Source organism: Vulpes vulpes, chromosome 7 (genome assembly GCF_048418805.1).
Source record: "Vulpes vulpes isolate BD-2025 chromosome 7, VulVul3, whole genome shotgun sequence".
Taxonomy (NCBI): domain Eukaryota; kingdom Metazoa; phylum Chordata; class Mammalia; order Carnivora; family Canidae; genus Vulpes; species Vulpes vulpes.
In genome coordinates, this window is record NC_132786.1 from 44,879,502 (window position 1) to 44,900,236 (window position 20,735).

General features: G+C 36.9%; 2 protein-coding genes across 6 annotated transcripts in view; one reads left to right on the forward strand and one right to left on the reverse strand.

Annotated features, from left to right (window-relative positions):
- Nucleotides 1-557: 557 nt before the first annotated feature.
- Nucleotides 558-18,371, reverse strand: CNOT7 (CCR4-NOT transcription complex subunit 7). Of its 3 annotated transcripts, none has more exons than XM_025984579.2 (7): nucleotides 18,106-18,371; nucleotides 16,346-16,559; nucleotides 14,284-14,477; nucleotides 9,120-9,281; nucleotides 6,208-6,352; nucleotides 3,816-3,926; nucleotides 558-2,221 (listed from the first exon to the last, which is right to left on the reverse strand). In XM_025984579.2, exons 2-7 carry the CDS (start codon nucleotides 16,460-16,462, stop codon nucleotides 2,093-2,095), a joined length of 858 nt encoding a protein of 285 aa, XP_025840364.1. In that variant the 5' UTR covers nucleotides 16,463-16,559; nucleotides 18,106-18,371; the 3' UTR covers nucleotides 558-2,092. The 3 variants fall into 3 exon arrangements, with proteins under 3 accessions (XP_025840364.1, XP_072619728.1, XP_072619729.1); XM_072763627.1 differs by lacking the exon at nucleotides 18,106-18,371 and adding an exon at nucleotides 17,708-17,937; XM_072763628.1 differs by lacking the exon at nucleotides 9,120-9,281 and having other exon boundaries at nucleotides 18,106-18,313.
- Nucleotides 18,335-20,735, forward strand: part of VPS37A (VPS37A subunit of ESCRT-I) — a 52,272-nt gene continuing 49,871 nt past the window's right edge. Inside the window, exon 1 of one of the 3 annotated variants that reach the window (XM_025984575.2) lies at nucleotides 18,335-18,794. In XM_025984575.2, coding sequence (XP_025840360.1) covers nucleotides 18,670-18,794 — 125 coding nt within the window. In that variant the 5' untranslated portion in view covers nucleotides 18,335-18,669. Of the gene's footprint in view, nucleotides 19,090-20,735 lie in introns of all 3 variants that reach the window. The other 2 variants (XM_025984578.2, XM_025984576.2) reach the window with 2 other exon arrangements.

A 20,735-nucleotide genomic window follows, 5' to 3' on the forward strand; every position in this document is an offset into this window, starting at 1 on the left:
ATTTAAATAGAAGACGGTGAGTCCAGAATTAATGGCTTAGGAACATTACAAAATTATCAGCTAAATTATGCCCAAAAGCTAGATTTAGTAAAGTTCATAATATTCCTCTTGTAGAAGTTATAAAATTTTATTACTTCTTGAGACAAAAACCAAAATTGACAAACTATGAAATTCAGCAACTATGTGGCTATTCAAAAGGGAATCTTTATAATTCCTATTTTTTTAAGGAGGTGAAAATCAAAAAGAAACCAATTAAATTATCCTTTATATTGTCAGCTTTAAAAAGAAGCCACAGTAAGTCATATCAAATGTATTTACTTTGTCTTTCAGAATAAATGCATTCCTGAAAAGGAGATAAAAATCAATTCTTAACATCTAGTTGAGGTATTCAAAAAGAATAAACTGACAGTGTTTGAAATGCAGAAGGCTCCATTAAGAGACTAATAGCTACAGTTAAAGAAGTTACTGAGTTACTCAATTCAGTTGCCCAAATTAAAAAACAAAAAAAAATCCCCCAAATAAAGATCTTTAAAACAAAATTACCAGGCATCAACATATGTAAGAAAACATTTCTGAAGCCTTTATTTACAAAAGCTTTAAAAACAAATACCCTCTGTTTTGCAAATAACATTTTGTTTAAAAAGGACCACCCAGTTAACAGCATTGTAATAATCATGAATAAAGAATGTACAAAGGAAACAAACCAATGTGGCTACATTTTATGATTTGCTAGTATTACTGATTGAAATGTAGATAACACACATCATAACTTGTAGTCTATCATTTCAGGGAAGAGTTAATGATTACCAAAATGTCTTCCTACACATGCTCTGGTCTGGTCACATATTCTGCATGGCTAAATATTTCACAGTCTCTTTTGTCAATATATATAAAATAGATTGCAAAGATATACACAAAAAAATAAACAAGCATTACACTCCTCAGGTAATTGTAATTAGCTATATATATATATATATATAGCCATATGTACATATATACATATGGCTATATATATTTGTATTTTGTTTTGCACCAAATCTCTCCATTATTTATCTTTGTAACAACTATGAAAGCACAATTTTTTGTCTTCTAATTTAATTTGGTACAAAATATACCTAAAGACTTGCTATCTTTGGACTTTAATGAAATTGATCTGTGGAATCAACAAAAAAGCAAGAGCATTGTAAGTATGGCTATAAAATGTTTAAAAAATTAAAAATAAGGGTAAACAGTGACAGAATAAAAAGCATATCAAAGAGAAGTGTGCTATCATAAAATAACTGCAGCTTCAATATCTTGGATGCCAGTTTCCTGGCAGACATTAAACATCCAATCACAAGGGATTTCTCCTGAAGGGTGTAAAGCTGGTTTGAAAAATTCTTGTCACAGAGCAGCCTATACATGCCAATGAGAAACTGACAGACACTAGATGTGCTTGGAAGATTAAACACTACGTACAGAAACAGCAGTTACTAAGCTCCTCAGTAGTTTTTTGCCTTTTTTTTTTTTTTGTAGTCTTGCTGAATCAACCGTTTGCACAATGCATGTGCTATGTCTGTGGGTCAAAAACAAGTAAATACTGTATAAGGTTGGCAGATGGTCATTTTTCCAGCTAAGAGCAAGAAAAGCCAAAATTTCTGATAAAACAGAGGATTTGAGTCAGAATCACTCTCTAAAGTGCAAAATTGATGGTCCACAATCTCAAAAAGCTAAAACTCCTGCAGAATGGAAGGGAGACATGAAACAGGGAAATAAATTACAGTCAGTGCTAGTTAATTTAGGAAGGGGGAAAAACAAACCAAGCCCAAGCAGATAAAGTTTATCAAAATATTCAATACGATGCAGCTTTCCCCACTCTCTGTCACACATGCCTGCTAACAAGTATATTAAGTTAAGGCCAAATTTAACCTGAATGCTTTTCTATTTATTAAGATCTGAGATAGGAATGGTCATACTAGTACTGAAAGGCAGAAAATAAAATGGGCTATGAAAGAAAAAAAATAGTATCTATTGTTCAAGGGATTCAACCAGAGATAAAACCTATATACAAGCTTGTGTGTAGCTCAAATAAAAATAAAAGGACTATTTCATGTCATGACTGCTTGTTGGCTTCCTCTTCATATGCATTCCCTGTGCCATTCTGTACATAGGATGAACCAGAACCAAGGCCATACAAATGACCACAATATTTGGCATCATCAATATGATCTTCAAAGAACATCTAAAAAGGAATTTTGGGGAAAAAAAAAAGATAATTTTAACCAAAAGGTACCACTGGTAACTTATATTTCAGCAATGTAAGTACTGACTGTTCATTAACTAAAATGACAGCTCTTTCCTATGATGCTCCTTTGAGGCCACACATTTTAAATTCACTGAGTAAGACTAATGTCCTCAAGAAGTACAGAGAGCTCAAGAGAAACCAAAGAAAAAGATTACAAAAAAATGTATAAACATGTCTTTCCTATGAACATTTAGATCAATTTTATGAGAGTCTGTAATGATGGGAAAATGGCAGGCATTTTTATTTCATTAATGTAACAATACTCAATGGTGAAAATGAATGAATATTGCCAATGATGGGAGAAAAAAGTTTAGGCTTGTAAGTAGCCTTGAGTCTACATGCAAGGCCGAGTTGGCTGAAAACAATCAAACCCTAAACACATTCTGGACAATAAATCTGAACATTCACACTAGGTTACTATTCTTGAAGAAGCCCAGAAAAATAAAGATAACAAATTAGTAGCAGAGAATCCACCATTAATTGAACCATTAAGGTATTTTTAAAATGCAAAGCTGAAAATCCAAAGATTGCTTTAATTCTCTAACGTAGCACTGGGAAGAAGTACAAAACAAAGTATTTACTTGTCACGAATAGACAGTCCAAATCACTTCTGAATCAATACTTGGCAAAACAGCTATTATGCTTTCTATTATTAATACAATTGCTACAAAAGTTTTAAATTTCCAGATAGTTCTCAGTCAATTCTTGAGCGTCTAAGAAGAATACTCTAAAGAATTCTACAGTTATATTTTGCAAAAAGAAAAGCTTTTTCTTTGCATTTAATTTACAGTGAGGTATACCTATGTCTATCACTCCATTACGTAAGCTAGGAGGAGACTTGGGTTCATTCAATTCCACTCTTCCATGACTAGCTTATATTCAGTACTGCCTTTTGCCACATGAGGGGCTCTCTCTGCTCAGTGTGATTTTTGATTCAACAACTACTTCAGATTTACTTAACCACTTGAGAATTCAGAACCTCTCTGTAAGAATCTACTAAAAAGCACTATATAAGCACTACTCTACAAATCCTCGAAGTGCTGAAAAATGGCATGAGCAAATGGTATTTTACCAGCAGTTTAATGTCTAAGAGAGGACAATGCCAGGGAAACCTAACATGTAGATTACTTGACTTGGCGGCAGCAGCACCGATGTGGTCTACAGAAAGAATTCTGGAGTTCTGCTAGTAATGTGCGGGTGACATTTTTGATACAAGTTACTAGCCTCTGGCTTCAGTTCTCTCATCTAAGCAATAGTATGGTTGGACCTATATGATTCCTAAGGTAGTTTAAAGTGTTTCATTTTTCAGTCTATGAAGAAATCATTTTTTCACTGCCCTCTGAACTACATTTCAAGAGGACTTCTCTTTGAACACTTTCCACCACATTCAAGTGCGGTGGACACAGCCTACATGCACCTCTAACCAGATCTTCATTTAATGAGCACTTATCGCCCAAAAACTTTTGCCGTAAGATTTTTAATGTTCTCAACCTAACAACCAACTGAGAAAAAGGCACTGATGTCTTCATACTTCTCTCATTTTGAAAAAGGCCATTCCTGTGAGCAATGAATCAGATCCCGCTTGATGTTGTGGTCCTATCCGTTCCAGCTCTAACTGTTCAGCAACTTCCTGTAAACCACCCTAAGAGAAAGAAAATCCATCTGTCAACACAGAATCAGTACAATCCCCGAATTCAAAAATTATGTAACTCAGACGCTGACCAAAATATAAATGGACTTTAGCACATAAAGGTGGTGGACCATATGAAGATCAGAAAAAAAGAGAAGGTGAATTACAAACTAAAGTACTTGCTGAATAAAGGGAGAAGTATTTAATTTAGTAGAAAATGAGGTCCTAATTGGGAAAATTTATCTTCATCATATACTTTAAGGCATGTGACAGGCAAATAACTTTCCTAAAGATTTAAGGGAAGCAGATCCTATACAAGAGAACAGATCTACAGGGGAACATTTACCAAGTACATTCACAGTCAATCCATCCATCAACATAAAACTGCCCATTGGCAGTTCTCCAATTTTCTTAAGCTTCTCATCAATCATCTCTAAGTAGTTTCATCTAAATTTGTTACCAAATAAAGCTATTACGATTAACCAAATCCTTAAAAATTCATTAAGTGCTTAATTACGGTTTTGTTAAGAAGAATAAGTTACAACTCCTGAGATCTGCTTATGTTAATATTGCCACGCTTCACAAAGAAATGACAATGAAAGGAAAGAAGAGAGAATGAATAAAAGAGAAATTAACAGGGAAGGGAGGGAAGCACAATAATGGAGGGAGAACTGGAGGCAAGTTAGGAAAAAAAAGAACAGGACTACAACAAAACAGATCCAAATTCCTCTCTAAATTGTTAAGGCAAACTAGCCCTCTGATTCACAGCTTGAAACAGTGCTTTGCACAGACAGTGCTTACTTCTGTGCTAAAAATAACATGAGGATTAGGTATCATTAGTAGCTGCTTAGGAGAGCAACAGAATAGGGGCAGTCAGCATGGCTGACCATAGGTCAAAAAGCACCTTTGCCTTCAACCTAAATTTGACAAAGCAGCTCACTCAGGGCATATACAGAATATCTGGTGTACTTAGAAATTTCCCAATATCATTCACATAGGGAAGCAGTAATTTGATTCTGTTCCTAAAAAAATGTCATTGTAGAGACATGTCAGATTCTACAAAGCACTTCTAAAGCCAGATTAAAACATTTAGACCATGGATTCTCAGCATGTAATACTTTCAGGAGGTGGACTCAATTTCTACAGCAATAAGGCTATCCTACTACAACTGCAAGTTCACTTGACTCACAGCTAAGAAGTCTCTTCAAATTATATACAATCCCGCTGCTTTTAGGTGCTACAAACACAAAGTAATCTTTCTTAAAAATTTCACCAGTTATATACCATATTTTGTTGTAAGGCAAGCAAACTTCGGCCAAAAAACTACTTCGCTTCTGATTTTAAGTTCATTTGTCAAAAGCAGTTTCCTTATTCAACTCCTACAATATTCTTTCTGCTTAAAAGTAAAGCTCTTAAGAGTTTTTACCATCTCCTAAAAGTAGAACTTTATTTGTACTTCTAAAAACCTGATAAAAAAAACATGATCAACCTTGACGAAGGTTCTATGAAGCAACCACTTTACCTAAATGTGCTTTTTAGTTGTAGCTTCTATACAAACACATCTGAAAAAAAATAAAGCCCTTCTATTCCTTGGGAGTCTGCCACCATGGGTGGATTAGTTTTCAAACTGAAGGAGCACTCTACTTATTAAAGAAACGTTCCTTTTGAAAGAATTTTCAGAAATAATAAACTATTACATATGCATTTAGCAATATCAGAATGTAAGCCACTGTCCCAGACAGGACTACACATTTTACCATAGCACTAACTGCTTGACATCTTTTAGATCAGGAAAAAAAAAAAAAAAAAACCTTTCCATGTAAATCAATCCTAGGAACACGATCCTATTACTAGAACGAACAAAATTTTTTTTCCAAGCTGAAGAGGAAACTGTTTGCTACCTCACTGACTACCATCTGTACATTGCTGGCCACCTCAGATTTTATCTTGCATGGATAGACAGTGCATATGTTGGGCAGTGTAAACTTGCACTTCTGTGCATGAGAGCCTCACTAGTCCTCACATTTTTGTTCAGGTTTATGATTTTCAATCCAGCAGTCATGAGAAATCTGATTCTTGGTTTGAATTTTGCTGAGAATTTATATTGCCAACGTATGCTGAAGTTCTGAAAAAGACTTCCTACAAATTTTTTATGCAACAAAACAACCAGATAACGTAACTACATTTAATATAAAATTTAAAATACGGCTTAAAACAACATCCCAGGCTAGGATCTTATTTATCACTCAGTCTAAATAGTGTGTGGATTACCAACCGCCACTTGAAGCCTTACTTTGAGATTTTTGCAGCTCTTCATGAGGTACTTCACATCATAAATGACAGGAAAAAATAACCGAAGGATCTCAAAGAAGTCAAGTTCTTCTTCAGGCAAGTTAGAGTTGGTCAGGATTTTGATTAAATAGCCAAAGTCATAACCACTACAAAAGAATTAAATATAGAATAGAGACACATAAATACCAAAGATGAAAAAATATTTTTTTTCTGATACAAATTATAAGTAAGTCATAACTGTAGGTCAAAAAAGGAAACAACCAAAAAAAAGAAAAAAAAAGCACATGAGAGAAAAGACATGTTTATGATAATGAGAAAATGCCATCATCTTACCAAGAGTGATAAGAACTTGTCACTATCATTCAGATACCAATATACTAGCATCCCAAACCTGCAGTCACAGATTACTATTTTGCTGAACTCTGAAGGAAGAACTCTTTAAGAGGAATATCAAACCACTCTATAGATATCTCAAAAAATTTTAAGTAACTATGGAAATGGAAAAATAAATATGAATGGAAACTTGGCTGAAAATGTCAAAAGGTAGCAGAATTGGCAAAAATAATACAATTCTTCCCATACTTTATATAAAGAGGTCATGTGCTTAAAAATCTAGAGTGGGGCACCTGGGTGGCTCAATCAGTTAAGGGTCTAACTCTTGATTGCTGCTTAAGTCTCCCATCTCAGGGTTGTGAGTTCAAGCCCCACATTAAAATACTTAAAAATTAAAAACAAAAACAAAAACAAAAAGAACCCAAAGAGAATTCCCTAATGGAAGTATTTTCTTTTCCTTACATGATCTTATCAGTCATTCTCTTCCCTCAAAATTCTGTTCCTATCTCCTATGGCTCCTCAAGATATACCAATGAAAATGCTGCACATGGAAGAAATAAGAGTAGTAAACAATGAGAACTAAAATCCAGAGAAATACCAACTCCCACACTTTCAGATCAAGATCTCCTCTCTCTAGTGTTTTTTTCCCCATAGCTTTATATGTCCCTCCATTCCTGTGCCATAATTAACTATTTTTCTCTGTCTACCTTTATTTACTTCAAGGGCCTCTTACAAGGCACCTTCCTCAAAGAGCCTAACTCCCAGTAATTTCTTATACAAGGTGTTTTCTCCTACTGTGCTTTAAAATGCAGGTATGGTTTTCTCCACTAGTCTAAGTAGGAATCACACTTTAAAAAATATCTCAAAATCTTTTATTACACATGACTGGAACTCAGTACATATTTGATGAGAGATGACATTAATCGGTCTTTTGGGGGGATACAAATAAAATTTCTATTTAATGTTCAGAATTACTTCTAATATTAAAAAAAAAAAGAAGCTTTACTACTGAAGACTGGTAAAGCACACTAAGGTATACGCAATAAATGGCAGAACCTTTAAATTTCTGGTAATTGGCAAGGAAGTAATTACTATCTAACTATATATAAATCAATACATTTGCTTACTACTAGTAAAAGACTATGAGAATTTCCGGTTTATGAATTTTAGTCTTTATCTCCTAGAAATAGGTTAGAATATGAAGAAATATTTAAAATGGCATTTAGAATAAAACATATCTTGACAAATAGTGGAGTCTAACTTTTAGACTCTACATTCTAAAAAGACATGAGCCCTTTGTTCATCTTAATATCTCCAATGCCTAACACACAGTATTTGCTCAGAGTATTTTTTTTGAATGAAGTAAGTCCTATACAACAAAAAGACAGGATGATGCTCTCTCATCATGACCAGGAAGTAAAACAAAACAAAACAAAACAAAAAACTGAAAAAACATTCCTCAAATTAACAGAGACTTCAGTCTTGTCTCCTGAAGTAAAGCTCAAATGCAGAATGAAGAGAAAAGATGACAGGTGAGAATTACTATGTTCGGTACCAACTTAAAAATTACTGCTTAGTATTACACCAGAGTTTGCAATATGAACAGTCCTTCACTATAATCATTCCAGAGGCTAGAGCTGAAAATGCAGGAGACTCCTTTTTTTTTTTTTTTAATGTGTGAAATGGACCAAATATAAGAACATTAAGAGAAGGCCAAATAAAGTAATTACCAAGGCCACTTTTAGTCCCTGGGCTTCCAGTTTAATTTAGTTTACCTAAATAGGAAAACTCTGTCTTATTTGGAAGTCTCTTCTTACAAAATGGAACTAATTCCCCTTCTGGAAATTCTCTTCAACAATCCAGTCTTATTTTATAATAAGAATTAAAAATGACTATTTGTTGAGAATTAACTGTGTGTAAAGTCTTTTACTAAAATGCTCTAAATATATTACTGGTCATTAAAACAAGATATTTACCTAAGTAATGCCAGCTGATCACTCTATTTAAAAAAAAAAAAAACAAAATCCACAACCTCTACCCTCCCCTAACACTCTCTGTTTTTTTTCTGCATTGCACTTACTAACATCTAATAAACCACAATATAAATGTCATCATTTAAAGAAAAATTGCCTACTCTGACCAGAATATAAACTTCATGAAGATGAAGATTTTTGTCTGTTTGACTCACAGCTTAATTCCTAGAATCTTATACTGCAGTACTTGGCATTGGTAGATATTAAATAAATATTTTCTTAATGAATGAATGGTTTCATTCTAAGGCTCAGAAATGTTAAATGACTCTTAGTAACATTGATTCCAAATGGCATTGCTGGATTTAAACCAAGACCTACTTTGTCAGCTTAACTTTTTCCACTATGTAATACAGTCTCTCTCATAGGCTAAAAATGAATCTCATACCTTTAAATTAACCCTTAAGCAGACCAACATTAGCTTCTTAAGAGAGGAGACTGTTTTGCGGCAGCCAGTTCCCTCTCGAACAGTGACCCACACCAAGTATAAAGCAGCTAGGAAATAGAAACACAAATGCTATTTTCAATGCAATTTTTTTTTCTTTTTTACCTATGAAAGGATAACCATTTGACCCCTTCGCAGAGGACCACTCCTGATGTCATAAGAAGTTCTGCAAAGTACTGGGTCTCAATTCCTTCCTCCTCATGTTTTTTAAACTGGATGCCAGATGTTGTTAGTAGCTCTATAGAGTCCTGAGCATACATGTCCTCCCTGGCAGGAGAAAAAGAAAGACAACCTTCAAAAGCGCCATACTTCAAACTGTTTTTCTCCCACTTACATCTACAACTACAGTGCCAGAAACAACGAAACAGAGGATTGGCTAGGGTCCAATTATTCCAGTGCTTCACATATATGAAGGAAAATACAATTTAAATATAAAGGCTATTATTTTTGAAAAGTGTTCAGTAATTCATCTTTCAAAAACAGTCCAAGGGTAAGATTTTAAGCTTTACTATCGATTCAATTTCATTTGCCTTTCACAAGTTAGATATATTTAACTGAGTTTGAAAAAAGGGTCTTCTACTCACCAGGGGCTACCACCACAAAATAAAAGACATGTTTTTTCCAGGGGCTTTCAGTCTCAGCAGTCTTTTTATAGCTGCCAGATGGAGCTGTAGCCACTGGGGTGACAGCCTATATACATCTCCCATCTCCCAGCAGCTCCAGGAAGGAGACCAAGAAGAAAACATCTGATGTGGCTAAGTTGAAACTATAGTCCATCCTAAAGAAAAAGGGAGATTCCTCCTCTCACTAATGATGAGCCTTTCAAATGGCTCCAATAACCAGTAACATGCTTAAAATGAAAGCCTTTGCTATAACAGCAATAATTTCTTCTAACAATCTCACCTTCCAAAAGTCAAACCAGGAAATCTAAATATAAACCAGCCCTTCAAGATTTTACTTAAGGCAAAAAAGCAAGCCCTAATTTCTTGCTTTAGGAAGAAAGCAAGAAATCCAAGGAATCCACACAGGAATCCAAAATGTTAAATTAAAAAAGGATCAAAACAAAGGTATAGGTTTCTGAGAATACATGAGAAGTATTTTGTGCACTGCCCATTGTATTTTCATTTACTTTTTAAATTGCAAGAATATTAATTTCCACCACTTAGCAATAGAAAACTCTATTAAAAGCCACAATAAAACTAAACCAAAAGAAACATTTTAAGTAAAAAAGTATTCTTAAGGTCTATTCTCTGGACATCAATCTGCTTCTAGATGTCTTTGAAAAAAAAAACAAAACGTAATGCTCCATGACACCAGATGGTAAATACATTTATTGTGGTGAACACTACACAATGTATGGAACCTTATGTACCTGACACTAATATAACATTGTATATAAACTGTACCTTAATGTAAATATTAAAAAAAAAAAAAAAAAAAAAAAAAAAAAAACAACTAGCCACTGAAACATTTGAGAAAATAGAGGGGAACTGCAATCATTACTTTAGACCAAAACTCCCCACAGAAAAACCCTTTAGGAAAGATATTTGAATAAATCTAAGTTTTTTTCATTAAACAACAGATATTAATAGCCTTATTACACTAAAAATATGTATCTTGAACAACAAGTTTCACTCAAGAGGCTCTGATACCCACACTGGGAGGCATAATTTAGCAAATTATAACCAACCCAAAGCATAACAGATTCTTTCTCTAGGCTTTCATTATTCTGGGCCATATGCTCACTTAACCTTTATTACAGTACACTCTCAATCAGAATGTAAGCTTTAAGAGGGCAATGATTTTTGTCTATTTTGTTTAATGTCTATCACTATGCCAAAAACATGTGAGGTAGAACAGTGACAGGAATCATCCAGAGAGCTTATCAAAAATATGGAATCCCAGGTCCTATGCCTAGACCTATTGAATCACAATATCCAGAAGAAAGACCTGGATAAGTACTTCAGGCGTTCGATGATCAACAAGTTTGGTTAAAAAAAGGGGGGGGGGGATAAATTACTTCTTTCTCTTTTTTCTGCATAGTTTACATAACTCGATGCAACGTAAGCTAATATACTGTCATTTAAATTTCTTTGGAGGAAATATTTTAAAATTTGGAACCAATTCCATGCATTATAATGCCCAACTCATTAGAAGAGAAAGCTGAAAGCTCTATACAGGTAGGCTAATAAATCTCTAAATGGGATGAAGAAAATTTCCTGCTGGTAAGGAAAACTCCAAAATTGTTACAATTCAATTCCGAATCAAGACTATCCCTTTCCCAATCCATTTCAAGTTTTCAAATCATTCCCCACCCTCAAAAATCTTAGTAAATGGAAAAAAAAAAAATCTCAGTAAATGCAGGAATATGTTAGAGGATGCAAATCTCAAAAAAGTAGTGAAAACACTGTTGTGTCCAAAATGTAAGGATTGCTGCTGGTGTAGGGACTGACTTACTGATTAGAACAATCTGTTCAGAACAGCAGTGACTGCTCTTAACATTAATCAACTACTGAAGTTTAAGGTGGCAAAATATTCAGCTATAATAACCCAACAGGAGTGAAAGCCATGTACAAATCTCTAAAAAAGGTTTTCCCAAAAAGCAGATATATACAAGGCTGTTCATTTCAAATAATATCCTAAAAACAGAAACCAACCTAACTTTACTACCATACTTTAATAGTATGTTAAATTACCAACCATACTTTAATAGTATGTTAAATTCAAGAAATATGTTTTCACTTTTTTTTCAAGTAGGCTCCACATCCAACGTGGGGCTTAAACTCACAACCTCAAGATCGAGTCGCATGCTCTATCAACTGAGCCAACCAGGCGTCCCAACTTTTCGACCTACCTATAAGTATAAGCTCAGCCTACTATACAAATTCACATTTTTAAACACAACAAGTTAAACTATTTTATAGTTTGGAAATGCTTTCCAACCTCAATCCATTCCTGGCTCGCCATACATTTTACATTTACATTTTAAAACACACACACGCTATATATTTAAGTTTATGCTAAAAATCATGAGAAAAGGCAAACCAGAATACAGACTGTCACAAATGTATGAATGGTCAACTAAACTTAATATTTAATGACCTCAAACCAAGAATACATAAGGTGCTCAAAAAATCTGCAAAGGCTATATGAAAGACAACACGAATAGCCTGCAACTCCATACCTGACACTTAGATGCCCTTTAGCCTTCAAATGCCTGTTCGTGACCCAAAAAAAAAATCAAAACCACCCTCTGTTTGATTCTGTCCTTTCTACTTATGATTCTCCATTTCTTTCCTCTGCCATTTTCCTTAAATGATTATCAGCTTCCTTTCAGTTACCACTGAACCCACAATGTCCTATAACCTTTATTACACTATCAAAATGATTCCCTCAAACAGTAAGAATTATTGCAATCATCAAATTGATGTTTTAGAAATTTGTTCTCATCTCCTTTGATAGGTTTAATTTGCGCAGATCCTCAATATTCTACTCCAATTTTCATTTTACATTATCAATTCCAAATTCAGTTTGGAGAGAACTCCTATACATTCATCATTATCTAACAATTCTAATTTTTGGACTTTGGCAATAGAAAGCAGACAGAAAAATTACAGGAACATTAAGTTATAAACCATGACCAACTTTTCTCAACATTTATCCCTGGTGCCTAACACAGTTGCTGACACATTCCAGGCACTCAAGAAAAAAAGTCAATTTTCATCCTTCTTCAAAATACCTAGATTCTATTCATCGTACTGTCTCTACATTAGGTAGTCCCAGTTTTATCTTCCAATTAATCATTTCTACTTAAATAGTGCATTCTACTATATCCTTTTCCTTAAACAACTTCTTGGACATTAACATTAGTATAAATAGTAACAAAGCTTGGTAACAAGTAGCCCTCTCTGTATAAGAAAAAATGTCTTTCAAAGATTTTAATAAGCCAGTTGTTACTATAACAAAGATGTTTCTAGCAAAGGAAAATGTCAATTTTACCAGAATGGAGACATGGATGGGTCACCTCTTACTCATGTATTTATATCACAACAGTATCTTAGTTTAAAAACATTGTTCTCATGATCAACTTGGGAAAAAAATAACATGGAACAAATGAAATGGTGAAGAACTAATTTTAAAAATGGTTCTCTTTTGAGAAAAGGATAAAAGACATTTTTCAGTATTTCAGTACTGTAGTACTTATAGAAGAAGGTTATTACCAGTTTACATAGAGAGTACAGAATCTTTACAAGATTCTAGTATACATTATGAAATCCAACAAAGTATCAATAAAAAAAAAAAAAAAAAAAAAAAAGAAATCCAACAAAGTAAAACAGAGAATGAGGCTAAATACAATGTAATTATAAGCCACAGTACTATAACACTATTCTCTAAAACCATCTGCCCTGGTTTTTTAGATCTTATATGCTAAATATCACATTATTGAGGTTCTTACATTGGCACTACTGCTAACTGTCCCACAGCTTCTTTTACTATTTTTTTTAAACCAGATAGAAGATCATATTACACAAGTACAAGCTGTCAAATAAAAGGACACTGCAATGTTGTAACTTAGATAGAATATAATAAGTATTTCTCCACCTTAGAGTCAGTTTGTAAACAATCTGCCCTCACTTAAAAACACTCTAAACTTCCCTAAACTATCAACCATGAGCTTAACTTAGAATTCAGATTCTGAACTGTATCTGAAAGAAATAAAGTTCAAGGATACCATTACCTCTCCTATATATGTAAGTTACAAGAGGTTTTGTGGGCTGATTGGAAATGTAACTATTATGTAACATTGACTTGACAGGAAAATCCACCCAAGTTTCCAAGAAATGCCTTACTGCCTCTGACATGTAATCTACTCATAAACTGGAGTCAGAATATTAATCTCTTCACAAGGATAATTACTACAACAAAGATGTATATATTTCAAATTGCAAACAAAGTTTGAAAGTAAAACTAACGTAAGGTTATTTTTTCTATCAAGAAGTGATTTCAATACCCAAAGTTTTTCAGGTTTCAAAAAAAGTGGCAGTCATACTTTTCAAACAACATCTTCAAAATTCAAAGTATTTGAATATAAAGTCTTCTTTACCCTAGTTCTTTCATCCCGTAAGAAGAAATCTAAACTTTTGAAATTTTAGGTTTTAAGTATCTCTAGGATAACTGTGCCAAATTCAGTTAGCATTTTTCACCGTGAGGGAAATCAATTCCTAAAATTAAGCTAAAAAAGTTTGGGTTATATTTATTTCCCACTTACGTCAAATTAAATTTAAAATTAAACTGCCAAGTTGAAGTTCCTGGAGGATATTCTCCTTGCTCATTCATAAATGTCAGTCCTAGCTGAATTATCTTTAACAAGTCTACATTACATCGCAATAGTTGGTACTGATAGTCAGCATTGCTCCTGAATTCTCCAATAGGTCTTGCAACCACACCTGGAAACTCGGTGTCCTGTAAAATAGTTTTAAGATTCATTATTTACTAAATGATTAAAACCACAATTCACAAATTCTTAGAATAAATATGTAATTTTCAGTTCAAGTCAAATAATCCTGTTATAGATAATGCTCTACACATTCATGTTCAAATACAAATTACCTTTTAACTATGAAGAACTTCACTTTTTAGAAGCATAAAACTCTGTAATAAACTTAATGACTTTCTTATCTTAAACTTAATGACTTTAAGTATCAGTAAAAAATCATTATGTATAAGATATAAATGATAAGTGCACCAAATACTCTCTTCCCAAGGGAGGGGAAAATATAAATTCATGTTCTTCAAGGGGTATGTGAAACTATGCTCACAGTATGCTAGTGTTAAAACCAAAGAACTGGTTAAAAAGAATGGCAAATGCATCATACTTTCCAATCATTTCTCTGAGACAAAGTCTGTCTAAACATCAAAACCCTCTTCATTTCTTGGGGTAAAATAGTCCTCTCTCTATAATCTATACATCATCAAAAATTGCATGATACCCACTTATTCCTGTAAAACAATATCACATCTCTAATGTCACTCCTTATCATCTAAGAAATGATCACTATAAATTTTTGTAGGAAAAAAAACTTCAATTCTAATTACGGGTTAAGTATACCTTTACTAAATAGGGTATCTAGGTACACTCAAATATTCATATTTTCACCAGTCAACCTGCCCCTCCCCACAGAAGCACATTTATGTATTTGCATTAAAAATACTGAGGAAATGATACTATGATATATCACTTTAATTTTAAAATTGAAACTGGGAAGCTAAGAACAAAATCTGAATACCAAGTCACTATGAAACGGTAAAGAAATTAAAACTCTAAATTCAGTCCAACTCAACAACCAACCACATCACTGGATGTTTGTGTTATGGTAGGTGTGCTGTGGGAGAGAAAAGGTAGACTAGGACACTAACCCCTTGCCTTGCAGAGCTTACATCTAGAAAACAGTACGGTAATTACCACAAATGTACAAGGTACAGTAGGTAAAGCAGCAAAATAATTAACTGAATAGACAGTCGAGGTAGATTGAATACTACATGCAAAAGCAGAGATGCTTAACAGCAGTGTGTTCATCAACTCTAATGATTAAAACAACACAAAAACTGCAGACCAACAAAGTTTTACTGGGAGATCTGAGTTTCTGAAAAGACATGCAGGAGCTCCCTAGATTTTGGGCGCTCATCTGGTATTATCAGTTACACCTTAAGTGTTGCTGGGAGCTGACCTGGCACTCACAGCTAAGTTCTAACATTCATCTGTTGTTGAGTATAAACAGTTTCATACTTTATCATCAGACAAGACCACTCTGTCATCATGACTGAACATAGACAAAAACATAAACATTATTCTAACCACAAAAATGATCAAACATCCTTCTAGCTTGGCTGATGTAAGTGAATGCTGCTTCTTTATAGCTTTATTCTCACTCTATTCTTCTCTCATTCTAGTTAAGACTTATTAAGATACCCTGTCACAGAATTACCCCAGCTTCCCAACCGCATCCAATTCTGCACAAGGCCCTGCTTCCTTAATCCCTCCCTAAAACCACCTGACAGAAGCCCAAATCCTAAAATTCTTTTCTAACACTCTTACTGAAATATACCATGATTACAGTGGCATGCATTTTCCCTCACTGTAATGAGTAATAAACCCAATTTGTCACATTGCAGGAGCGTTCTTGATGGTCTCTGGTTGGAGGACATTGATAAAATTTTTTTATAATTAGATTAATCCCTAAAATATTAACTAGATGGGTTGAATTCAGGGCTTTTAAAATCCCTTTTCCTCTTTTATAAGAAGCATCTTAAGGATGTGAGCATAGGCATACCATAGCAACGTAATTATATTTTCTGATAACTTGGCGAATTTTCTTCATCTCTTCATCCAGGTTGCAAGCCCAAACTTCACAAATTCTTTGGCTATGATCTACAGTTGCTGCTGGCATAGTGAGGGCACAGAAGTCTAGATGCCAAGCATCAAAATGTTATACTTGATTGAAGATTTGTTTGTTTCATAAAATACTTTATCCTTTATTTTTGTACCTGTCAAAATAAAAACCAAATTTATAATAATAAATTATAAAACCAGTAATATCAGAAATCTGAATCACAGTATAATTGGGTTGCAGAAATCTGAATCACAGTATAATTGGGTTGATACAAACCTAAAAAATTATTTATTCAAAGTCACTAATTTGTAAGATAATCAGTTTGGGAAATGACTTGTCTAAAAGTCACACAGTTAATCAGTAGGAAAAAATGACCTACAACATAGGTTTTCTGGTTCTAATATGAATATTAAGTAACAGTCTTTTTTTATGTGTACATACTAATCATTTTGAAAAACTTTCCATTAATTAAAAGATTGCTCTGAATGAGACTCTTTCTCTGAACAAAACTTTATAAAGACATCCATTTCCACATAGAAAATGAAAAGTTAAATAGTGATATAAACAGGATCGGATGTTACTAGGACAAAAGGAGTGTTTGCTTTTACTCATTAACAGAACACTCAAAATCTAACTTGATTACAAAATCTACTTTAGTGGCATTTATTCAAGTCGGATTAGAAGGGACCTTTTTTAGTAAACCACTACCACCAACAGAAGGAGGGGGGGAAGCTCTTTCAGAAAAATAAGTAACAGCCACAGAAATTGTTTCACTGTCCAAAACTGCAGGAGGAAGAGAGAAAACAATAGGGTGTATGCATTTCAAACTGTTTTCTCATTTCCTAAAAGCTTGAGCATCCCCCCCACCCCCAAGTTACCAAATACACATCTCTCGTTTCTGGTCCATAGCGGAGTATTATGCTACCTAATGATAAGCGTACAGCCCCATCTTGGACAGAAAAATTCCAAAGGCTCCTTCATTTTTCACAGAAGTTTGGGGGGAAAAATTCCTAAAAAGGGTAAAAAAGGGGAATTATGATCCTCCCCCCCAAAACACTTCAGTCACAGATGTCACCTCAAGTCCTCTAAGAACATAAGTCCAAGATCTAGAGGGACCTCGCCTTTATTACCCTCCCCACTCCGCGAACCCCCACACACACTCCGAAGACCCTGCAGCTTAACACGGCCATCCCCCCACCCCCCCACGATTCCAGAAGCCCCGACCAGGCACCAGAGGCCTTCTCATCACGGGAGATCGAATCTCCGTACTGCGGGCTCCCGAAGAAACGAGAGGACAAGCACCGAGGCTCTCAAGTCATGGATAACTCTCTTCCCTGGCAGGGGGCCGGTGTGAAGGTGCTTGATAACCACTGACTGGAGCCAGACCGACTCCCGAGCACTGCTGCGGGAACAACTACGAGGAGCCGGGGCGCCGAGGATCCAGGCCACCGCCCTCCACTCCCAATTTCCGTCCAACAACGTCGAAGCCCCAGGTACAAAGCCTTTACGTCATCACTCCGCGCCGCCCCCTTGACATACCCTCAGCCCGCTACCCTGCCCCCTCCCCCGCCGCCGCCGCGCTCCTTCCTTCGCCAGCCGCCTTCCAGCTGGCGCCATCGCTCACCCTCTCAGGTTCGTCGTTCCCGCCCCCTTTCGACTTCCCCAACCCGCCCCTCCCCCCCGGCAGACGCAAGATCTACTTGTGTCGCTGAGCTCGCGCTCCTCCTCCTCCTCCTCGCCATAGAGACAGCAACCAGCGGCGGCGGCGGTGGCGGTGGCGGCGGCAGTAGCGGGTGCCCCATAGACACCTCACGCCCAGCAAGGGGGAAAGGGGAGCCGGGGCTGGCGCCGCACCGCGCTGCGCCGTCGCTTCTCGCACGTCCGGGCGGGGGCGCTCGGTGATGACGCGCCGCGCAGAGGGGGCGGAGCACGCAGGGGGCGGAAGCGGGGGTGGCGGGGCGCCGGGCGGTCGGGCCGCCGCTCGGGCTGGTTTGCGCGTCGAGAGCGGGAAGGTAGAGCTGCGTGTGCCGCGCGGCTGCCTTCCTCGCTCCAGCTGCCGCCAAGCGTAGTGTTACCGCCCATCCGCCCAGGCCCCGGGGATCCCCCCAGCCCGGCTTCTTGGAGGAGACGCGGCCCCCCCAGCGCTTGGGACCCGGGCGTCTCGGAGCGCTCGTCCTGTCGCTCGCTGGGGAACCGCCGGCCGGGGCAGCTGGGAGAAGCAGGCCGGAGCCTTCCGGGGCCTCGGGCGCGGGGACCCGTGGAGGATGAGCTGGCTCTTTCCCCTGACCAAGAGCGCCTCCTCCGCCGCCGCTGGGTCCCCCGCTGGCCTCACCAGCCTCCAGCAGCAGAAGCAGCGCCTCATAGAGTCCCTCCGGAATTCACACTCCAGGTGACTGGCCGGTCGCTGCCTCCCCGACAGGAGGACGAAGTGGGGCGGGAGGGTGGGCCGCGGTCATAGCCGCACGGAGCTCCTCAGGCCCGCTGCCGCCGGCTGCCTGCTCCTGTCACACCTGGCTGCGTCTTGGGTCACACGCGTGCTCTTCCATCCCTGACCCGCCGTCGGGACTTTGCCCCGGACCCTCCCTCCCTCCCTCCCTCGGGCCTCGCCGCGGCTCCGCTCTTGCAGTGGTGACTTGCTCATCCCTCCTGACACGTCAGTCCCGGCGGCTGTAATCTGTCTTACGGTCTGTATCCAGTATGCCCGGCCTTTGATCGGCCTCCTCCCCGGCCTTCTCCTCTGCCCACCTGATTGCCACATTACCAGGATTGTTAAAGTACTGCCCGTGGCTCAAAAGAACCGTAAAGAGTAATCTTCAGGGTTCACAAGAGTGTAAAATTTTTTGGGAAAAAGAAAGAAACTGTTGTAACATGCAAGAGGAGCCAGAGGTTTTATCAGTGGATTCTTTTTGGCTGGGAATGACATACTCAATCTTCTTAAGTCTTTAGGATTTACCCGGTTCCAGCAGCCTCCCCTCAATCTGGCCAACTACTAGTCTAGGGCTCCTCTCACCTTATTATTCTTATTCTCACACCCAGGAATTGCCTTTTATATTAATCTTAATCTGTTGTCTTCCTATGAGGGCTTTTTTTTTTTTTTTTAAGATTTTATTTATTTATTTATGATAGAGAGAGCGAGGCAGAGACCCAGGCAGAGGGGGAGAAGCAGGCTCCATGCAGGGAGCCCGATGCGGGGCTCGATATTGGGTCTCCAGGATCACATCCTGGGCCGAACGCAGACGCTAAACCGCTGGGCCACCCAGAGATTCCCCCTTCCTATCAGTTTTTCATTTTCAGCATGGTCAGGTTAGAAATATGTTGCAATTCAAATTATTTCAGCTGTTTTTTTTTTTCTGTAAACTTCAGCCCTTTATATCGCAAATATTATGGCCTCTAATGGTTTACAAAAAATTAAGACTGCCTCCTTTTATGGGATGTGCAAGTTTATTTACTTAACAGTGTCACAACATGTCCTTGTAAAGATACCAATATCAGTCAGCCCTCTTTTTTAAAAAGACCATGCATTAAAAAAAACAACAAACAAACATGAGACAATAAGACTAATTCCTGTTCAAAGACTATTAGGGGCCACTTTATCTGTTACTCTAATAATTTTTCCTGGAGCAAGTAAGTTACAGTGTAGAATAGTTTTGAATTAAATACGTTGTTAAAATAAAAATTCACTGCAAAGTTATTATGGCTAGAACAAGTGGCTACTGCTGATTGAACTTCAGATGTTTCTTGATTGTTTGTCTCAATTCTGCTGGTCCAGAAGTTTCAAAAGCTGAAAATTTATGGTATTTAACAGAAGAGTGGCATGCTATTTGTTTTAATGGTGGATTCCTTTCTGGAAAATTAAGTTCCCAGGGTTCTTCCAAGTCAATCTTGCTCTTTTTTTTTTTTTCCTCCCCAAGTCAGTCTTATTCTAAATAGTGTTCTGTACTAACCTGTAAGAGCCGTTCTTACAAGATATGCTTATAAAATAAAATTTAAAAAAAGATATGCCTATAAAATAAGTTGACTCATTTTGAAGAAGCATAACAAAAGTTTGTCTCCTTAGGAAGTATCAGCTTGGAAGATTGTTTCTAGTACTACTATTGCCAAAATACTTTTTTAGAACCACACCTTTGGAATTAATTGCCTTTAAGCTTTTGGTATATATTCTGTTAAATATTCTCACTGCTGGCAAGTTTTTATTCTTTGAGTTTGGAGTTGAATTTTTTAAATACAGCCTCTTGCTGCTAAGATTAGTAAATAAGGGTAGTGACTGATCTGAAATTTCTTGTGTGGTTTTTTTTGGGGGGATCTCCCAAATAAGGTGACATTCTAAAAC

What these genes read in the sequence shown, in the direction of transcription:
- CNOT7 (XM_025984579.2), bottom strand. Translation starts at nt 16,462, where the DNA reads ATGCCAGCAGCAACTGTAGATCATAGCCAAAGAATTTGTGAAGTTTGG. An exon ending in AATATAATTACGTTGCTATG is followed by an intron (nt 14,478 to 16,345) that starts GTATGCCTATGC and finishes ACTATTTTACAG; the next exon opens with GACACCGAGTTTCCAGGTGT. An exon ending in AATTTTAAATTTAATTTGAC is followed by an intron (nt 9,282 to 14,283) that starts GTAAGTGGGAAA and finishes TTCTCCTGCCAG; the next exon opens with GGAGGACATGTATGCTCAGG.